The 22,500-nt window shown below is 51.3% G+C and overlaps 2 protein-coding genes across 2 annotated transcripts in view; one reads left to right on the top strand and one right to left on the bottom strand.

The window, feature by feature from the left end:
- The window catches only part of fgf9 (fibroblast growth factor 9), a 20,268-nt gene extending 15,179 nt beyond the window's left edge, over positions 1 to 5,089 (bottom strand). The window contains exon 1 of the mRNA XM_055645279.1: positions 4,897 to 5,089. The gene's annotated coding sequence lies outside the window, so the exon portion shown is untranslated. The remainder of the gene's footprint in view (positions 1 to 4,896) is intronic.
- The window catches only part of pdxka (pyridoxal (pyridoxine, vitamin B6) kinase a), a 22,331-nt gene continuing 472 nt past the window's right edge, over positions 642 to 22,500 (top strand). Inside the window, exons 1-8 of the mRNA XM_055644226.1 lie at positions 642 to 838; positions 1,540 to 1,623; positions 3,775 to 3,821; positions 4,436 to 4,521; positions 8,129 to 8,174; positions 10,277 to 10,388; positions 12,035 to 12,105; positions 20,041 to 20,107. Coding sequence (XP_055500201.1) covers positions 676 to 838; positions 1,540 to 1,623; positions 3,775 to 3,821; positions 4,436 to 4,521; positions 8,129 to 8,174; positions 10,277 to 10,388; positions 12,035 to 12,105; positions 20,041 to 20,107 — 676 coding nt within the window. The 5' untranslated portion in view covers positions 642 to 675. The remainder of the gene's footprint in view (positions 839 to 1,539; positions 1,624 to 3,774; positions 3,822 to 4,435; positions 4,522 to 8,128; positions 8,175 to 10,276; positions 10,389 to 12,034; positions 12,106 to 20,040; positions 20,108 to 22,500) is intronic.

Genomic DNA, 22,500 nt, shown 5'->3' on the forward strand with positions numbered 1-22,500 from the left:
AGCCTGAGGTGTAACATTTTTACACAGAGGGTGGTGGGTGTATGGAACGAACTGCCCTCCCCTTCCCAGCTTCTCCAGTATTTTTGTCTACCTGCGTACAGTTTTGGTCTCCTAATCTGAGGAAAGACATTCTTGCCATAGAGGGAGTACAGAGAACGTTCACCAGACTGATTCTTGGGATGTCAGGACTTTCATATGACGAAAGACTGGATAGACTCGGCTTGTACTCGCTGGAATTTAGAAGATTGAGGGGGGATCTTATAGAAACTTATAAAATTCTTAAGGGGTTGGACAGGCTAGATGCAGGAAGATTGTTCCCGATGTTGGGGAAGTCCAGAACAAGGGATCACAGTTTAAGGATAAGGGGGAAATCTTTTAGGACCGAGATGAGAAAATTCTTTTTCACACAGAGAGTGGTGAATCTGTGGAATTCTCTGCCACAGAAAGTAGTTGAGGCTAGTTGATTGGCTATATTTAAGAGGGAGTTAGATGTGGCCCTTGTGACTAAAGGGATCAGGGGGTATGGAGAGAAGGCAGGTACAGGATACTGAGTTGGATGATCAGCCATGATCATATTGAATGGCGGTGCAGGCTCGAAGGGCCAAATGGCCTCTACTCCTGCACCTATTGTCTATGTTTCTATGTCTCTTTGATGTTCACTGACCTTGACCCGACATGTCTCCACGCTCCCCGCTCAGTCCTCATGGTCAATGGTGTCCTGTCTGTGATTCAGGGTACGACCACTGGAAGGGCCAGGTGATGACGGCTGGCGAGCTGCAGACTCTGTATGAAGGTCTCCGCCTGAACGACGTCACTCGCTATGACTACGTGCTGACAGGTAGGGGCTGTAACCGGGCTCGGATCCCGATGGCCAGTGACATCCCACCTGGGAGTGTGTGGCGGGGCCCCACTCTGTGTCTAACCCGTGCGGTCCCTACCCTGGGAGTGTGTGACGGGAGTATGGAGAGAAGGCAGGAACGGGGTACTGGTTGGGGATGATCAGCCATGATCACATTGAATGGTGGTGCTGGCTCGAAGGGGCGAATGGCCTCCTCCTGCACCTATTGTCTATTGGGACAGTGTAGAGCAGGGGTGTCAAACTCACTTTAAACCACGGGCCGGAATGGGCACAATGCGACTTTGTGAGGGGCGGATCAGTTGTGAACGCACAAATGCACGCACGCACGTGCGCCTGCTCCCGCAGCTGTCGTTGCCTTTGTGTGTTTTTCCCCCCATGAATCATCCCGCTGGGCCGGATTGGATCCCTTCGCAGACGGGATGCCGCCCGCGGGCCGAGAGTTTGACACCCCTGGTGTAGAGGGGGCTTCACTCTGTGTCTACCTTGAACTGTCCCTGCCCTGGGTGACGGCACCGTGCAGGGGGAGGGGGGTGACTGGATGGGGGTGTTGAGCGGTGTGGGGGAGGTGAGGAGAGGTGGGGGGGGCATGTTGAGCGGTGGGAGGGGGGGTGGAGGAGGTGTGGGTGGGTCAGGGAACTTGCCGCATGTTCACGGACTAAGCCGCTTCGTGTGCTGCTCAGGCTACACGCGGGACACGTCGTTCCTGGAGAAGGTGATGGAGATCATTCAGGAGCTGCGGAGACAGAATCCCAAGCTGGTTTACGGTGAGTGGAAGCTCCGGCCCGTGGGGGGGCAGGCGGGCGGGCGGGCAGAGGCCTTGGACACGGCAGAGGGGAGGACCAGGAACACCACAGGAGCGCACGCAGCCTCTGCCACTCTTGGTCTAGTGCAAAGATACAGACAACCCAACTCACCTCGCCTGTATCCACCTAGCACACACCAGGCTTTATCCCACCCCAACCCCCCCCCCCCCCCCCCCTCCCCCTCCCCACTAATGCACTACAAACAGTCTGAAGAAGAGGCCCGACCCAAAACATTGCCCGACTATTCCTTTAGTTTAGTTTAGAGATACAGCGCGGAAACAGGCCGTTCCACCCACCGTGTCTGTGCCAACTAGCAATCCCCGCACACTAACACTACCCTACACACACTGGGGCCAATTTCACATTTATACCGAGCCAATTATCCTACAAACCTGTACTCCTTTGGAGTGTGGGAGGAAATCAAAGATCTCAGAGAAAACCCACACAGGTCACGGGGAGAACGCACAAACTCCGTACAGACAGCACCCGTAGTCAGGATCGAAACCGGGTCCCTGGCGCTGTGAGGCAGCAACTCCACCGCCAGCCTGTGCTCTCCTACTCCCCTCTGGTTAGCGTCGTGTTCACAGCGCCCTGTGAGTGATCCCGCTGTGTGACAGACACACGACTCAGCGGGACAGGCAGCATCTCTTGGGGAGATGGAACGGGTGACGTTTCGGGTCGAGACCCTTCTTCAGACTGAGAGTAGACAAGCTGCTGAAGGACTTGCACAGAGAGGCTGGGGTTGGTGCGGTGCCACATGCAGGAGCCCCAATATGCAGCTGTTATGCGTCTGATGTGGGACAGTGAATGACGCAAGGTTTTGGAAGAAAATGAGAGGGTGAAGCAAGGGCCCTTTGCCCATTATAATGTAGAATAAATAATCGGGATGCATCTCAGCTTGGTTTGAGAACAGCTCCACCCAAGACCGCAAGAAATTGCAGCGAATTGTGGACCCAGCCCAGACCATCACACCTTTCATCCGAGTCTGAAGAAGGGTCCCGACCCGAAACTCGAAGGGCCGAATGGCCTACTCCTGCACCTATTTTCTATGTTTCTGTGTTTCTATGAAACATCGCCCATTCCTTCTCTCCAGAGATGCTGCCTGTCCCGCTGAGTTACACCAGCTTTTTGTGTTTATCTTCCATTCGCTCCATTTATTCCTGGCAAGGATGAGTCACATTCTGGGATGCCGGGATTGAAACATGATGAAAGAATCGGCCGACTGGGCTTGCATCCATTGGAATTTAGAAGGATGAGCGGGGATCTTATAGAAACATATAAAATTCCAGAAGATCCCGTCAGGCTAGATGCAGGAAAAATGTTCCCCATGTTGCGGGAGTCCAGAACCAGGGGTCACACAGTTTAAGAATAAGGGGTCGGCCATTTAGGACTGAGATGAGGAAAAACTTCTTCACCCAGAGAGTTGTGAATCTGTGGAATTCTCTGCCACAGAAGACAGTGGAGGCCAATTCACTGGATGTATTCGAGAGAGAGTTAGATTTAACTGGTAAGGCTAATGGGATATGGGGAGAAGGCAGGAACGAGGAACTGATTGTGGATGATCAGCCATGATCATATTGAATGGTTCGAAGGGCTGAATGGCCTACTCCTGCACCTATTTTTCTATGTTTCCGACCACTCCCTCCTCTCCCCTCTCCCATCGGGCAAAAGGTACAGAAATGTGAAAACGCTCACCTCCAGATTCAGGGACAGTTTGTTCCAGGCTGTTATCAGGCAACTGAACCACACTACCACTACCAGAGAGCAGCCCTGAATAAGTACAAAGTACATAAATACAGGCCGCTGGGACTGGCTGCTCGTTCCATCTCCCCATCACTATATGGGAAAGGTCACCCCTCATATTCCCCATCTCCCTCAAACCCATGCCCACTGGTTCTTGTGTAAAAAATGGAAGGTAGACACAAAACGTTTGAGTAACTCAGCGGGTCAGGCAGCATCTCTTTCTCTCTATTCCTTCTCTCCAGAGACGTTGCCTGGCTGGCTGTCCCGCTGAGTTACGCCAGCATTTTGTGTCTATCAAGTGGAGACCAGGATTTGGATTTTGCAGCAGGCTCAATGTGACAGGGAAATTGCTTGTTTATTCTCTTGCAGTTTGTGATCCAGTGATGGGTGACAAGAGGAATGGGGACGGGTATATGGTGAGTGGTGTCTCTCTTGCATTCTCTGTCTGTTTGTGTCCCTCTCTCCCCCCTCCTCTCCCCCCACTCGTATCTTGTATCCTAGAAATATAGAAAATAGGTGCAGGAGTAGGCCATTCGGCCCTTCGAGCCAGCACTGCCATTCAACATGATCATGGCTTATTATCCACAATCAGTGCCCCGTTCCTGCCTTCTCCCCATATCCCTCGATTCCTTTGGCCCCAAGAGCTAAATCTAACTCTCTCTTGAAAACGTCCAGTGAATCGGCCTCCACTGCCTTCTGTGGCAGAGAATTCCACACTCACAACTCTCTGGGTGAAGAAGTTTTTCCTCATCTCAGTCCTAAATGGCCGACCCCTTATTCTTAAACTGTGTGACCCCTGGTTCTGGACTCCCCCAACATGGGGAACATTTTTTTCCTGTATCTAGCCCGTCCAATCCTCTAAGAATTTTAAATGTTTCTATAAGATCCCTCACCCACCCCTCACCCTCACCCCCTCCCCCACCCTCACCCTCCCCCCACCCCCCCCCCCACCCCTCACCCCCCCCCCCCCCCACCCCCCCCCCCCCCCCACCCCCACGTGTCTTTGCTGAACGATGTGTTCTGTTTCTAGTATGTTCCAGAAATCCTGCTTCCGGTCTACAAGGAGAAAGTGGTCCCTCTTGCCGACATCATCACTCCCAACCAGTACGAGGCAGAGTAAGTGGCTGTCGACCCTCCCCCCCCCCCTCCCCCAACCCCCTCCCCCCCCCCCCCCCCCAACATCCCTCTGTATCGCCCCCTCCACCGTTCACCCTGTGACACCCTCATCCCTTCCCTCCCGTACCACCCCCTCTCCGGGCACTTTCCCTTGCAAACGCAAGACATGCTACACTTGTCGCTTTACCTCCCCCCTCGACTCCATTCAAGGACCCAGGCAGTCGTTCCAGGTGCGACAGAGGTTCACCTGCACCTCCTCCAACCTCATCTACTGCATCCGCTGCTCTAGATCTCAGCTGCTCTACATCGGTGAGACCAAGCGCAGGCTTGCCGATCGTTTCATTCAACACCTCCGCTCAGTCCACATTAACCAACCTGATCTCCCGGTGGCTCAGCACTTCAACTCCCCCTCCCATTCCGAATCCGACCTCTCTTTCCTGGGCCTCCTCCATGGCCAGAGCGAGCACCACCGGAAACTGGAGGAGCAGCTCCTCATATTACACTTGGGCAGTTTCCACCCCAGCGGTATGAACATTGACTTCTCCAATTTCCGGTAGCCCTTGCTGTCTCCTCCCCTTCTCAGCTCTCCCTCAGCCCTCGTGCTCCTCCTCTTCCTTTCTCCTTTTTTCTTATTCTCCCCCCCACACCCTCCCCCCCGCATCAGTCCGAAGAAGGGTTTCGTCCCGAAACGTCGCCTATTTCCTTCGCTCCATAGATGCTGCCTCACCTGCTGAGTTTCTCCAGCATTTTTGTCTACCTACGATTTTCCAGCATCTGCAGTCCCTTCTTAAAACACCCCCATGGTGCGTTGTGGCCACTCCTGCTCTTCCCCGTTCCCGGAGCCTCTCAGCCCCACAGGCATTACCCCAGAGTACCCCCATACCCCCCTTCTCCCTCATGCACTGCACCCACCCCCCCTCCCCCCATCCATGCTCTGCACCTGTGACACCCCCCTCCCCCCACCCCCCCCCCCCTTACATGCCCTCACTCCATGCTCTTCCTCTGTGACCCACCCCCTCACCCCCACCCCCCCACCACCAGTCATTCTGATCTGCTGAGCCTCTCTCTCCCCCCTCCCTGGTTGCCTCTGCACCCACTCCCTTTCCCCACCCCCCCCCCCTCCCCCACTTGCTCCTGATCTCTGCCCAGAGTTACTGCCCCCCCCCCCCTCTCCCCCCCCCCCCAGCCCCACAGGGCCAGCATCTGTGGAGAACATGGATAGGTGACGTTTCACAGAGTGCTGGAGTAACTCAGCGGGTCAGGCAGCATCTGTGGAGAACATGGATAGGTGACGTTTCACAGAGTGCTGGAGTAACTCAGCAGGTCAGGCAGCATCTGTGGGGAACATGGATAGGTGACGTTTCACAGAGTGCTGGAGTAACTCAGCGGGTCAGGCAGCATCTGTGGGGAACATGGATAGGTGACGTTTCACAGAGTGCTGGAGTAACTCAGCGGGTCAGGCAGCATCTGTGGGGAACATGGATAGGTGACGTTTCACAGAGTGCTGGAGTAACTCAGTGGGTCAGGCAGCATCTATGGCGCTAAGGAAATAGGCAACGTTTTGGGCCGAAACCCATAAGGGTTTCGCCCCGAAAAGTTGCCTATTTCCAGAAGGATTTCGGCCCGAAACGTTGCCTATTTCCAGAAGGATTTCGGCCCTAAACGTTGCCTATTTCCTTAGCTCCATAGATGCTGCTGCACCATAACTCAGCGGGTCAGGCAGCATCACTGGAGAGAAGGAATGGGTGACATTTCCGGTCGAGACCCTTCTTCAGACTTAATTGGCTTGGTATAATGTGAATCGTCCCCAGTGTGTGTGTGTGTGTGTGTGGGACGGGCCTGTTTCCACGCTTGCATCTTACATTCATACCAAGCCAATTGAGTCTGAAGAAGGGTCTCGACCCGAAACGTCACCCGTTCCTTCTCTCCAGAAATGCTGCCTGTCCCGCTGAGTTACTCCAGCATTTTGTGCTATATCATCGGGTTTAAACCCAGCATCTGCGGTTCCTTCCCGCACAAACTTCAGGCAAGGTTAGGAAATGTGCAAACTCGGCCGTATCTTATCGCCAAATATTTGACTGCGTGCGACCTTGATGTGTGGAGAGACTCTGCCTGGTGTGTTGTTGGCGGAGACACGTGGGGGGGGTGGGCAGCGCAGGAAGTTATATTTCATCACAAGGTCAGGACTGAGGATAGTTACTGCAACTTCCTCTACACTGGCATCAACCAATCTTCCCTGTCCCGCCTGCAGCTGGTCAAAAACGCCGCAGCGACACTCCTGACGGGCACCCGAAAAAGGGACCACATCACCCTGATCCTGGCCTCTCTCCACTGGCTCCCTGTGCGGTTCCGAATAAATTTCAAGATCCTCCTTTATGCCTACAAAGCCCTTAACGGGCTTGCCCCCACCTACATCAAAAATCTGCTCACCCACCACACCAGCTCCAGGTCCCGCAGATCGGCCGACTTGGGGTTACTGAACATCCTGCGGTCTAGGCATAAGCTCAGGGGCAACCGTGCCTTTGCGGTTGCAGCTCCTAGACTGTGGAACAGCATCCTTCTTCCCATCAGAACTGCCCCCTCCATCGACTCCTTTAAATCGAGACTTAAAACTGATCTCTACTCCCAAGACTTTCTTGAATTCTTCTGAGCGAGGGCTATATGTATGTAGTGATGTTTGTATTTAATCTATGAACCATTGTTGTATAACGTTAGTACCTCCACCACTTTGGTCAACGAGAGTTGTTTTATAAATGTGCTGTAGAAATAAAAGTGACTTGACTTGAGTTGAAGGGACTTGGCTGTGATTATACAGCTTTCAGTTGGCGGCAGGATGGCGCAGCGGGTAGTGCCACAGCCTCACAGCGTCGGGCGACCCAGGCTCCACCCTGACCTAGGAAGGAGATGAGGAGGAATTTCTTTAGTCAGAGGGTGGTGAATCTGTGGAATTCTTTGCCACAGACAGCTGTGGAGGCCATTCAATCATGGCTGATCTATCTGTCCCTCCTAACCCCATTCTCCCCATTACCTTCTCCCCATTACCCCTGACACCCGCACTAATCAACAATCTATCTATCTCTGCTTTAAAAATATCCACTGACTTGTGGTTCCACAGCCGTCTGTGGCAATGAATTCCACAGATTCACCACCCTCTGACTAAATAAATTCCTCCTCATCTCCTTCCTAAAGGAATGTCCTTTAATTCTAAGGATATGACCTCTGGTCCTAGACTCTCCCACTGGTGGAAACATCTGCTCCACATCCACTCGAACCATGCTTACAAGTGCAGCGAATAATACAAAGACAGCAACCTGTATGCTCAGTGTGCTGTTAACATAGAAAAACAACCCAAACATTACAGAATAGTTTGCTTGGCCTCCACAGCCGTCTGCGGCAAAGAATTCTACAGATTCACCAGCCTCTGACTGAAGAAATTCCTCCTCATCTCCTTCCTAAAGGCACGTCCTTTAGTTAATTGGCTGTGCCCTCTGATCCTAGACTCTCCCTCTAGTGGAACGTTTTCTCCTTGTCCATTGTATCGAGGTCTGTGACATATCCGCGGGCGCTTTGGCTGCTGAGAGTTAACGGCGGTTTGGTTCTGTTGCAGGATCCTGGCCGGGCGGAAGATGAACACGGAGAAGGAAGCCATTGAGGTGAGAGTGGACGTTGCTGTGGCAGTTTGGTTCTGTCACCCGGTCACTGGCAAAAATGCAGCACGAAATCCAGACCCACGCAGGGCCCAGTGCTGCCCACATCCTCCATTCCTAGACATTTTAATCCCAAAATCACAGCCTCAGAATGAAAGGACATACATAGTGCAGGGAGGAACTGCAGATGCTGGTTTAAACCAAAGAGCTGGAGTTGGGGGGTGACCAGCCACGATCACATTGAATGGCGGTGCTGGCTCGAAGGGCCGAATGGCCTACTCCTGTCTATTGTCAGGAATATTGTCTATTGTCAGGAGTATTGTCTAATGTCAGGCAGCATCTCTGGAGAAAAGGAATGGGTGACGTTTCGGGTCGTGACCCTTCTTCAGATATAGGAGTTACCTTTAGAATGGAGACGAGGAGGAATTTCTTTAGTCAGAGGGTGGTGAATCTGTGGAGTTCATTGCCACAGACGGCGGTGGAGGCCAAGTCAGTGGATGTTTTTAAGGCAGAGATAGATAGATTCTTGATTAGTGCGGGTGTCAGGGAGAAGGCAGGAGAATGGGGTTAGGAGGGAGAGATGGATCAACCATGATTGAATGGCGGGCTAGACTCGATGGGCCGAATGGCCTAATTCTGCTCCTATCACTTATTAACTATGAAGTTATGAAGTCAACACTGCCGACACTGCACTCCCCACTCTTCTATAAGAACAACCTCTAGTATTTGATCTCACGGTGGCGCAGCGGTAGAGTTGCTGCCGTCCAGCGAATGCAGCGCCGGAGACCCGGGTTCCATCCCGACCACGGGTGCTGTCTGTACGGAGTTTGCACGTTCTCCCCGTGACCTGCGTTGGTTTTCTCTGAGATCTTAGGTTTCCTCCCACACTCCAAAGACGTGCAGGTTTGTAGGTTAATTGGCTTGGTGTAAATGTAGACATTGTCCCTAGTGTGTGTAGGCTATTGTTAATGTGCGGGGATCGCTGGTCGGCACGGACCCGGTGGGCCAAAGGGCCTGTTTCCGCGCTGTATCTCTAAACTAGACTGAACTAAATCCCGGGAGAAAGATTCTGTCTCCTTTATCTCTCCTTCTGATAATTCTTTATCCTTCAGTCAGCTTTCCCCTCAACCTCCAGCGAACCAGTGAAAACAAAGTCTGTCCATCCTCTCCCTGTGGCTCAGACCCTGCTAGTCCAGGCATCATTCCGGTAAACCTCCTCTGCACCCTCTCCAATGCCTCCTCATCCACCAGAACAGCACGCAGTACTCGAAACGTTCACTTCTGCTATTGAGGGAGCCAACAGCGCCATTCAATGTGATCATGGCTGATCATCCCCAATCCGTACCCTGTTCCTGCCTTCTCCTCATATCCCCCGACTCCGCTATAACCATATAACAATTACAGCACGGAAACAGGCCATCTCGGCCCTACAAGTCCGTGCCGAACAACTTTTTTTTCCCTTAGTCCCACCTGCCTGCACTCATACCATAACCCTCCATTCCCTTCTCATCCATATGCCTATCCAATTTATTTTTAAATGATACCAACGAACCTGCCTCCACCACTTCCACTGGAAGCTCATTCCACACCGCTACCACTCTCTGAGTAAAGAAGTTCCCCCTCATGTTACCCCTAAACTTCTGTCCCTTAATTCTGAAGTCATGTCCTCTTGTTTGAATCTTCCCTATTCTCAAAGGGAAAAGCTTGTCCACATCAACTCTGTCTATCCCTCTCATCATTTTAAAGACCTCTATCAAGTCCCCCCTTAACCTTCTGCGCTCCAGAGAATAAAGACCTAACTTATTCAACCTATCTTTAAGAGCCCTATCTAACTCTCTCTTAAAAGCATCCAGAGAACCCGCCTCCACCGCCCTCTGAGGCAGAGAATTCCACACTCACAACTCTCTGTGAGGAAAAGTGTTTCCTTGTCTCCGTTCTAAATGGCTTACCCCTTATTGTTAAACTGTGTGTGGCCCCTGGTTCTGGACTCCCCCAACATCGGGAACATGTTTCCTGCCTCTAGTCCCTGTCCCCTCACACACTCCCAGGGCAGGGACCGCGTGGGGTGGACACAGACTGAATGGTAATTGTGACGTTGCCCTTTGCAGGTGATGGATGTTCTTCACGAGATGGGTCCTGACACTGTGGTTATCACCAGCTCTGACCTGCCGTCGCGGTTGGGCGGCAACTACTTGGTGACTCTGGGCAGCCAGAGGAAAGGTGAGTGAAGCTGGAGCTGAACTTGGAGCTGACTAAAGGCCTCCTGATTCAGGGACCGTTTCTTCCCAGCTGTTATCAGGCAACTGAACCATCCTACCACAAGCTGGAGAGCGGTCCTGAGCTACTGGTAGACACAAAATGCTGGAGTAACTCAGCGGGACAGGCAGCATCTCTGGAGAGAAGGAATGGGTGACGCTTCGGGTCGAGACCCTTCTTCAGTCCTGGACTACTATCTACGTCAGTGGGGACCCTCGGACTGTCATTGATCGGACTTTGCTGACTTTACCTTGCACTGAACAATTTTCCCTTATCCTGTATCGTTACACTGTAGACGGCTCGATTGTAATCATGTGTTGTCTTTCCGCTGACTGGATAGCACGCAACAAAAGCTTTTCACTGTACCTCGGTACACGTGACAATAAACTAAACTGTAACTGAGTGGGACTGCTCCACATTTCCACTCCGCTCCTGAGCGCCAAACACCATTCTGTTGTTTAGTTTATTGTCACGTGTACCGAGGCATGAATAAATAAGTATATTGGCCAAGTATTCACATACAAGGAATTTGCCTTGTTGCTCCATCCACAAGTGACAACTTGCTCCCCCCGCAAGGTACAGTGAAGATCTTTTTTGTTGCGTGCTTTCCAGTCAGCGGATAGACCATAGGTGATTCCACAGTGTACAGATGCATGATGAAGGGACTGATGTTTAATGCATGGTAAAGGCCCTTTAAAGATAGTTCGAGGGTCTCCAATGTGGTAGATGGGAGGTCAGGGCCGCTCTCTAGTTGGTGATACACTGTAGGATGGTTCAGTTGCCTGATAATAATTTAGTTGAGGCATGTCATCATCATTGACGGTCACTCGAAACCAGTATGACTGTCCTCTCATGGAGGAAGCCTGTGCGTGACTTTGTTTAACGTGGGGAGACTGGTGCACAGACAGCCACCCCACGGTCCTTGACAGATCTGGGTCGGGATCCAGTGGCATGGAATCCAAGACGACCGGAGACCCTTTTCTGCTGCAGCCTTCATCCGCCTTCCCAGCCGTTGTGACGTGTTCCTCCACTAAGGTCAGCCATCGTCCTCCGCCTGTTCCACCGTTGAGGTCTCGGTTGGATTGGCTCTTTGTCAGAGACCTCCCCCTCGACCTTACCGCCATGGGTGGCCCTACCAGGAGCGTAAATAGCTCCAGACGGCGTTGCTCTCAGGATCTCAGGTCAACGCACAAGCTTCTCCACCACGACAAGGTGACAATCCACAGAGAAGAAGTTGAGGCAGGTTTCATAACAACATGGACAGAGTGGATGTGGAGAGGATGTTTCCACTAGTGGGAGAGTCTAGGACTAGAATGCACAGCTTCAGAATTAAAGGACGTACCTTTAAAATGGAGATGAGGAATTTCTTTAGCCAGAGGGTGATGAATCTGTGGAACTCCTTGCCACAGACGGCTGTGGAGGCCAAGTCATTGGGGGTGGAGATTGATAGATTTTGATTAGTGTGGGTGTCGGGGGGTTACGGGGACAAGGCAGGAGAATGGGGTTGGGAGGGTGAGATAGATTAGCCATGCTTGAATGTCAGAGTAGACTGGATGGGCCGAATGGCCGAATTCTGCTTCCAGAACTTTTGATTTTGTGCATCCTCAAAGTTATCCATTGCGGGAGTTCCGTTTCAGTGGAGCGTGAAGCTCAGAACCAGATCGCTCTAGAGATCATCCACGCTAGCAATCTGTCATGTATTAAAATCCTCTGCCTCAGAGGGCGGTGGAGGCCGGTTCTCTGGATACTTTCAAGAGAGAGTTAGATAGAGCTCTTAAAGATAGCGGAGTCAGGGGAAATGGGGAGAAGGCAGGTACTGCCTTCTCCCCATATCCCCTGACTCCGCTATCTTTAAGAGCTCTATCTAACTCTAAGAACTCTACCTAACTCTGGGTACTGATTGTGGATGATCAGCCATGGTCACAGTGAAGGGCGGTGCTGGCTCGAAGGGCTGAATGGCCTACTCCTACACCTATTGCCAAAATACTCTACTCTCTGTTTTGTGAACTAAGTGAATGGACAAGCTATATACATGAACATTAGATCATGCTGTTAATATCTGTGTGAATATTTCTGTACCATGATGTTGGGGGAGTCCAGAACCAGGGGCCACAGTTTAAGAATAAGAATAAGAACGGAGACGAGGAAACACTTTTTCTCACAGAGAGTGGTGAGTCTGTGGAACTTTCTTCCTCAGAGGGCGGTGGAGGCCGGTTCTCTGGATACTTTCAAGAGAGAGTTAGATTGGGCTCTTAAAGAGAGCGGAGTCAGGGGATAAGGCAGGAACGGGGTACTGATTGGGGAAGATCAGCCATGATCACATTGAATGGCGGTGATGGGCCGAATGGCCTACTCCTGCACCTATTGCCTGTGCTGCAGTGAGGGACATTTATTTCGATGTCGCAGGCAGCGTGGTGTTTGTCTTTCCACTGATCCAGACGCAGGAATTAACGCAGCGTGGAAATTTAAATTGCAATCTAATGATTTATAAGATGGAAGATAATTTGAAGTTATTAATCATTACGAATAATTTACCGATTTGAATTAAATCTCGCGTCGATCATTAATTGGCATAAAAGTAATCTGGTTCCGTACTGTGGTCCAGGGAGGAGAGGTCACCATCTTCACTGACGTGGGCCCCACGAGGTGTTTAATGCTAAAACCAGGGGGAGTCCAGAAGCAGGGGTCACGCAGTTTAATAGCCCTGTCCCACGGTACGTGTTCATTCCAAGAGCTCTCCCGATTCGAACTCGGAGATTGACGGTAATGGCCGCTCGTCGGTACTCGGGGCTCTCGTGGACATTTTTCAACACGTTGAAAGATCCTCACCAGTCTTCCCGTGCTTACCTGCCGTTAGCGAGTCTTCCCGAGTACCTGCCGTTAGCGCTACGATGGGCCGAGGGGCCTGTTTCCACGGTGTAACTCTAAAACAAGACTGTAATCATGCATGGTCTTTCCGCTGACTGGTTAGCACGCAACAAAAGCTTTTCACTGTACCTCGGTACACGTGACAATGAACTAAACTGAGCTAACGTGGGATTTATCACAGGATGCCGCCCACATCCTGTGAGTGAATAATAAAAATACTTGAGCCGTTCATCATCGTCAATCTTATCTAAATTGTTTATAGACACAGTGAGCTGTCTATTATTTGTTCATCAGGGTAGCCACAAGCACATTTATTAACCACACTGGAATGTCAAACATAAGGTATTGTGTGCAGTTTTGGTCCCTTAATTTGAGGAAGGACATTCTTGCTATTGAAGGAGTGCAGCGTAGGTTTACAAGGTTAATTCCCGGGATGGCAGGACTGTCATATGCTGAGAGAATGGAGCAGCTGGGCTTGTACACTCTGGAGTTTAGAAGGATGAGAGGGCATCTTATTGAAACATATAGGATTATTAAGGGTTTGGACACGCTAGAGGCAGGAAACATGTTCCCGATGTTGGGGGAGTCCAGAACCAAGGGCCACAGTTTAAGAATAAGGGGTAAGCCATTTAGAACGGAGATGAGGAAACACGTTTTCACACAGACAGTGGTGAGTCTGTGGAATTCTCTGCCTCAGAGGGCGGTGGAGGCAGGTTCTCTGGATACTTTCAAGAGAGAGCTAGATAGGGCTCTTAAAGATAGCTGAGTCAGGGGATATGGGGAGAAGGCAGGAACGGGGTACTGATTGGGGATGATCAGCCATGATCACATTGAATGGCGGTGCTGGCTCGATGCCCTTCAGCCCACCCAGTCTGTGCTAACCAGCGATCAGAGTCATTGAGCGATACAGTGTGGAAACAGGCCCTTCGGCCCAACTTGCCCACACTGGCCAACATGTCACAGCTACACGAGTCCCACCTGCCTGCATTTGCCCCACATCCCACCAAACCTGTCCTATCCATGTACCTGTCTAACTGTTTCTTAAACGTTGGGATAGTCCCAGCCTCAACTACCTCCTCTGGCAGCTTGTTCCATACACCCACCACCCTCTGTGTGAAAAAGTTACCCGTCAGATTCCTATTAAATCTTTCCCCTTCACCTTAAACCTCTGATCACCCAGTACACTAGCACCATTCTACACACTAGGGACAATTTACAATTCACAGAAGTCAATGATCTACAAACCCGCACATCTTTGGAGTGTGGGAGGAAACCGGGGAGCACCCGGAGAAAACCCACGCAGTTACAGGGGTAACGTGCAAACTCCACACAGGCAGCGCCCGTAGTCAGGATCAAACCCAGGGGCAGCAGCTCTACCCGCTGTGCCAGCGTGCTGCCCTAAAGATACACTATCCCATTGCTACCTCTGCCTGGTCCAGACTCCATCAATACCTTGTGCAGGGAGCAACTGCAGCTGCTGGTTTAAACCGAAGATAGACTCAAAACTTTGTAGTAACTCAGCAGGACAGGCAGCATCTCTGGAGAGAAGGAATGGGTGACGTTTCGGGTCGAGACCCGTCTTCAGTCTGTCAATAACTTCCCTGCTGTGCCCTGACCTTTACAGATAGAACAGCACTGCATTGGAACAGTCCCTTCGGTCCACAATGTGCATGCCCATAGACAATAGGTGCAGGAGTAGGCCATTCGGCCCTTCAAACCAGCACCGCCATTCAATGTGATCATGGCTGATCATCCTCAATCAGTACTCCGTTCCTGCCTTCTCCCCATATCCCCCGAGTCCGCTATCTTTAAGCCCTATCTAGCTCTCTCTTGAAAGTATCCAGAGAACCTGCCTCCACCGCCCTCTGAGGCAGAGAATTCCACAGACTCACCTCTCTCTGTGTGAAAAAGTGTTTCCTCGTTTCCGTTCCAAATGGCTTACCCCTTATTCTTAAACTGTGTGTGTGTGGCCCCTGGTTCTGGACTCCCCCAACATCGGGAACATGTTTCCTGCCTCTAGCGTGTCCAAACCTTGACGAACATGATGCCAAGACCACATCTTGTCTGCCTGCTCAAAATCCACTTCCCTCCCCTCCCTCCACATCCACCCGCCCGTCCAAAAGCCTCCGAATCGCCACTGTTGTATCTGCCTCCACCACCACCGCCAGCCCCGGCAGCACGTTCAACAAGAAACCTGCATGCTTCACATGAAGTCTCTTCAGATGACTCTGTGATGTAGATTATAAACAGCTGACGACTGAGGCAGTCGGCATGCTGCCTGGATGAAAGGAACTCGTGTCATTGCTTTAGCTGTCCATCTGTCCACCTGCCCACCATCGCAGTGACACGGCACAATAGAACTTTATTCATCCCAGGAGGGAAAGTGATCTGCCAACGGTCATAAAAACACAATATACATGAAACATGAAGTTAAAGTGACGAGTGGAAAGGATTGGGGGGTGCGCAAGTATTGGTGAGGGGGGGTTCATTCAGTCTACCCCATGACTATGCTGAGAGAATGGAGCGGCTGGGCTTGTACACTCTGGAGTTTAGAAGGATGAGAGGGCATCTCATTGAAACATATAAGATTATTAAGGGCTTGGACACGCTAGAGGCAGGAAACATGTTCCCGATGTTGGGGGAGTCCAGAACCAGGGGCTACACACAGTTGAAGAATAAGGGGTAAGCCGTTTAGAACGGAGACGAGGAAACACTTTTTCCCCACAGAGAGTTGTGAGTCTGTGGAATTCTCTGCCTCAGAGGGCGGTGGAGGCTGGTTCTCTGGATGCTTTCAAGAGAGAGCTAGATAGGGCTCTTAAAGATAGTGCAGTCAGGGGATAAGGGGAGAAGGCAGGAACGGGGTACTGATTGGGGATAGACAAAAATGCTGGAGGAACTCAGTGGGTGAGGCAGCATCTATGGAGCGAAGGAATAGGAGACGTTTCGGGTCGAGACCCTTCTTCAGACTGATTGTGGATGATCAGCCATGATCATATTGAATGGCGGTGCTGGCTCAAAGGGCCGAATGGCCTACTCCTGCAACTATTGTCTACGTATCTATGTTCTATGTTTTTTGTTCGTACTAAATGTAATATAATAATCAGCAAGAACGTTAACTTCCTACAAATCATGGGGGCGACATTAGTTGAGAGGGTGAAGTCATGGTTTTGGAACAACATGTCATGGACTCGGCAATAGATCAAGGCCACACACATGTAGCTCGGCAGCAGCCTGAACACAAAATGTTTCATTTTGTTTCCGTGAGAGGCAGCACATTGTCGACCGTTGCACAAAATGACTGCACCTCATGTTGTTGGATCCATATAACCATATAACAATTACAGCACGGAAACAGGCCATCTCGACCCTTCTAGTCCGTGCCGAACACATATTCTCCCCTAGTCCCATCTACCTGCGCTCAGACCATAACCCTCCATTCCCTTCCCGTCCATATAACTATCCAATTTATTTTTAAATGATAAAAACGAACCTGCCTCCACCACCTTCACTGGAAGCTCATTCCACACAGCTACCACGCTCTGAGTAAAGAAGTTCCCCCTCATGTTACCCCTAAACTTCTGTCCCTTAATTCTCAAGTCATGTCCCCTTGTTTGAACCTTCCCTACTCTCAGTGGGAAAAGCTTTTCCACGTCAACTCTGTCTATCCCTCTCATCATTTAAAAAACCTCTATCAAGTCCCCCCTTAACCTTCTGCGCTCCAAAGAATAAAGCCCTAACTTGTTTAACGGGAGGTTGGTCTTGGAGGGGATGATATCCGCTCCTCAAACTGTGGAGCACCCTGGACAATACAGCTCACCCTCCTCCGTGACACACACTGGTCAACCTGAGGAGCACCTTGAGCTACAGACTGGTCCCACCAAGATGCAGCACAGAACGCCACAGGAGATCCTTCTTCCCTGTGGCTATCAAACTGTACAACTGCTCCCCCTTCTGAAGATAGACAATAGGTGCAGGAGGAGGCCATTCGGCCCTTCGAGCCAGAACCGCCATTCAATGTGATCATGGTGAACAACCCCAATCGGCATCTGCAGTTCTTTCCAACACAAATACCAGAGGGTGTAGCTTTAACGTTGAAGAGGGGCAAAGTTCAAAGGAGATGTGCAGGTCAAGATTTAAAAAAAAAACCAAAGCAGATACGATAGCAGTGGTGTGTAAGTGGTCTTTAGATAGAGGCAGGGATTGGTGGCTTCTCCATGGATTGTCACCTTGTCGTGGTGGAGAAGCTTGTGTGGTCCTGAGATCCTGAGAGCGATGCCGTCTGGAGCTATTTACGCTCCTGGTTGGACCATCCATGGCGGTAAGGTCGAGGGGGAGGTCTCTGACAAAGAGCCAATCCAACCAAGACCTCAACGGTGGAACAGGCGGAGGACGATGGCTGACCTTAGTGGAGGAACACGTCACAACGGCTGGGAAGGCGGATGAAGGCTGCGGCAGAAAAGGGTCTCCGGTCGTCTTGGACTCCATTCCTTCTCTTCGGTGATGCTGCCTCAGCCACTGAGTTACTCCAGCATTTTTGTGTCCACTTTGATTTTACCAGCATCTGCAGTTCTTTCTTACGCAGAAGTTGTTGGTGATGTTGACTCCTAGGAATTTGAAACTTTTAACCATTTCCACTTCAGCGCCATCAATGCAAACTGGGGTGTACGTACCCCTTCACCTCCTGAAGTCCAGCGCTATCTACCCTGTCTTGCTGACATTGAGGGAAAGCTTGACAAAAAATGCTGGAGAAACTCAGCGGGTGAGGCAACATCTATGGAGCGAAGTAATAGGTGACGTTTCGGGTCGAGACCCTTCTTCAGACTGATGTGGGGGTGGGGCGGGGGGCGGTGGGAAGAAGAAAGGGAGAGGCGGAGACAGTGGACTGTGGGAGGGGAGGGGATAGAGGGAGAAAGCAGGGACTACCTGAAATTGGAGAAGTCAATGTTCATACCGCTGGGGTGTAAACTACCCAAGTGAAATATGAGGTGCTGCTCCTCCAATTTGCAGTGGGACTCACTCTGGCCATGGAGGAGGCCCAGGACAGAATGGTCGGATTGGGAATGGGAGGGGGAGTTGAAGTGCTGAGCCACCGGGAGATCAGGTTGGTTAGTACGGATTGACAATAGACAATAGACAATAGGAGCAAGAGTAGGCCATTCGGCCCTTCGAGCCATCACCGCCATTTAATGTGATCATGGCTGATCATCCCCAATCAGTACCCCGTTCCTGCCTTCTCCCCATATCTCCTGACTCCGCTATCTTTAAGAGCCCGATCTAGCGGAGCTGAGCGGACGTGTTGGGCCAAGCGGTCTTTTTGAGGGGAAGGTCGGTGGGATGGACACCAGGGCAAGAGCAGTTGGGCGGCCAGGACTGCCCAGGGCAGCGGCCAATCCCTGACATGCCATTTCCATAGCAACGCCTTTTGTTTTTTAACAAAATAACTGCACAGGTTAGAAGGCGGTTGCAGCCGCAGAGGACACTTGGTGATTGTCCAGATGATCTCCCCAAGGAGAATCATGAGAGGAATAGATCGGGTAGATGCACAGAGTCTCTTGCCCAGAGTAGGGGAATCGAGGACCAGAGGACAGAGGTGAAGGGGAAAAGATTTAATAGGAATCTGATGGGGTAACGTTTTCTACACAGAGGGTGGTGGGTGTATGGAACAAGCTGCCAGAGGAGGCAGTTGAGGCTGGGACGATCCCAACGTTTAAGAAACAGTTAGACAGGTACATGGATAGTAGACAAAAATGCTGGAGAAACTCAGCGGGTGCGGCAGCATCTATGGAGTGAAGGAAATAGGCAACGTTTCGGGCCGAGACCCTTCTTCAGGCTGATTTGGAGGGATCTGGGCCAAATGCGGGCAGGTTGGACTAGTGCAGATGGGGCATGTTGACCGGTTTAGGCAAGTTGGCCGAAGGGCTTGTTTCCGCGTTGTATCGCTCTATGACGGCGGTGGCAGACTGTCCCGGTGTGACGGGTGGTGGCTGGGGTGGGGCAGAGTGTGGGGCTGGTGGGCAGAGTCCTGATGGCACTGGGTGGCAGAGTCCTGATGTGACGGTGGGTTTATTGTGTGGGGTGGGGGGTCACACACACACTGACACACACACACTGACACACACACACACACACACACACACACACACACACACACACACACACACACACACACACACACACACACACACACACACACACACACACACACACACACACACACACACACACACACACACACACACACACACACACACACACACACACACACACCCACACACACACACACACACACACACACACACACACACACACACACACACACACACACACACACACACACACACACACACACACCACACACACACACACACACACACACACACACACACACACACACACACACACACACACACACACACACACACACACACACACACACACACACACACACACACACACACACACACACACACACACACACACACACACACACACACACACACACACACACACACACACTGACACACACACACACACACACACACACACACACACACACACACACACACACACACACACACACACACCCACACACACACACACACACACACACACCCACACACACACACACACACACACACGCCCATGCTGTGGGGCGTCCTGGTGTGTGCCGTCTGGGTGAGTGCCACCGACTCATTGCCCTGGGGGGTCACTGCCCTCACCCTAACGCTGCCATTCTCCACCCACACAGATCGCCTGCGAGAAGACGGTCTCCGCCCTCCAGCACATCGTGACGCGGACCATCGCCAACGCCAAGGGTAACCAGCGGCAATCTTCCCTTTCGCGCCACGTGCCCCACGGCGCTGCCGCCATGCCAGCGGCAACTGTGTACCTCACCGCAGACGCTCTGGAATGGCAGTGTAGAGGGAGCGGCACTCTGTGCCTACCCCGAGCGGTCCCTGCCCTGGGGGTGTGTGTGTGACGGGGACAGTGTAGAGGGAGCTTCACTCTGTTTAGTTTAAGAAGGAACTGCAGATGCTGGAAAAATCGAAGGTAGACAAAACTGCTGGAGAAACTCAGCGGGTGAGGCAGCATCTATGGAGCGAAGGAATAGGTGACGTTTCGGGTCGAGACCCGTTAGGGTCTCGGCCCGAAACGTCACCTATTCCTTCGCTCCATAGATGCTGCCTCACGAAACGTCACCTATTCCTTCGCTCCATAGATGCTGCCTCACGAAACGTCACCTATTCCTTCGCTCCATAGATGCTGCCTCACAAAACGTCACCTATTCCTTCGCTCCATAGATGCTGCCTCACGAAACATCACCCATTCCTTCGCTCCATAGATGCTGCCTCACCCGCTGAGTTTCTCCAGCATTTTTGTCTACCTTCACTCTGTATAGAGTCACAGAGTGATACAGTGTGGAAACAGGCCCGACTTGCCCACACCGGCCAACAATGTCCCAGCTACACTAGTCCCACCTGCCCGCGTTTTTGCCCATATCCCTCCAAACCTGTTCTATCCATGTACCTGTCTAACTGTTTCTTAAATGTCGGGACAGTCCCTGCCTCGACAGCCTCTCTACCTCTCCCTATAGCTCAGATCCTGTAGTCAATAGACAATAGGTGCAAGAGTAGGTCATAAAGTGCAGAGAAGGTTCACCAGACTGATTCCTGGGATGTCAGGACTGTCTTATGAAGAAAGACTGGATAGACTTGGTTTATACTCTCTAGAATTTAGGAGATTGAGAGGGGATCTTATAGAAACTTACACAATTCTTAAGGGGTTGGACAGGCTAGATGCAGGAAGATTGTTCCCGATGTTGGGGAGGTCCAGGACAAGGGGTCACAGCTTAAGGATAAGGGGGAAATCCTTTAAAACCGAGATGAGAAGAACTTTTTTCACACAAAGAGTGGTGAATCTCTGGAACTCTCTGCCACAGAGGGTAGTTGAGGCCAGTTCATTGGCTATATTTAAGAAGGAGTTAGATGTGGCCCTTGTGGCTAAGGGGATCAGGGGGTATGGAGAGAAGGCAGGTATGGGATACTGAGTTGGATGATCAGCCATGATCATATTGAATGGCGGTGCAGGCTCGAAGGGTCGAATGGCCTACTCCTGCACCTAATTTCTATGTTTCTATGTTTCTATTCGGCCCTTCGAGCCAGCACCTGGCAACATCAAGAGAGAGCTAGATAGGGCTCTTAAAAATAGCGGAGTCCGGGGATATGGGGAGAAGGCAGAAACGGGGTACTGATTGGGGATGATCAGCCATGATCACATTGAATGGCGGTGCTGGCTCGAAGGGCCGAATGGCCTCCTCCTGCACCTGTTGTCTATTGTGCATCTTCACTATCAGCAAAACCACCCACTTTTGTAACATCAGCAAACTTGCTAATCTTGCCCTGTATGTTCTCATCCAAATCATTGATGTAGATGACAAACAGTAACGGGCCCAGCACCGAACCCTGTGGCACACCACTAGTCACAGGCCTCCAGTCCGAGAAGCAATGTTCCACCATCACCCTCTGCTTCCTTCCATGAAGCCAATATTTCTATCCATTCAGCTACCTCTCCTTGGATCCCACGCGATCTAACCTTCCAGAGCAGCCGACCTTATCGAATGTTTTGCTGATGTCCAAATACACGTACATATTGTACAGAGGCCTAGAGAGACACCTGGAGTATTGTTTGCAGTTTTGGTCTCCTAATTTGAGGAAGGGCATTCTTGCTATTGAGGGAGTGCAGCGTAAGTTCACCAGGTTAATTCCCGGGATGGCGGGACTGTCATATGCTGAGAGAATGGAGCGGCTGGGCTTGTACACTCTGGAGTTTAGAAGGATGAGAGGGCATCTCATTGAAACATATAAAATTATTGAGGGTTTGGACACGCTAGGAGCAGGAAACATGTTCCCAATGTTGGGGGAGTCCAGAACCAGGGGCCACAGTTTTGAGAATAAGGGGTAAGCCATTTATGACTGAGATGAGGAAAAACCTTTTCACCCAGAGAGTTGTGAATCTGTGGAATTCTCCGCCTCAGAAGGCAGTGGAGGCCGATTCACTGGATGCTTTCAAAAGAAAGCTCTTTGGGCTAACGGAATCAAGACAGGAACGGGGTACTGATTGTGGACGACAGCCGTGGTCACATTGAATGACGGTGCTGGCTCGAAGGGCCGAATGGCCTACTCCTGCACCTATTGTCTTGGTTTCTATG

Source organism: Leucoraja erinacea, chromosome 13 (genome assembly GCF_028641065.1).
Source record: "Leucoraja erinacea ecotype New England chromosome 13, Leri_hhj_1, whole genome shotgun sequence".
NCBI lineage: Eukaryota > Metazoa > Chordata > Chondrichthyes > Rajiformes > Rajidae > Leucoraja > Leucoraja erinaceus.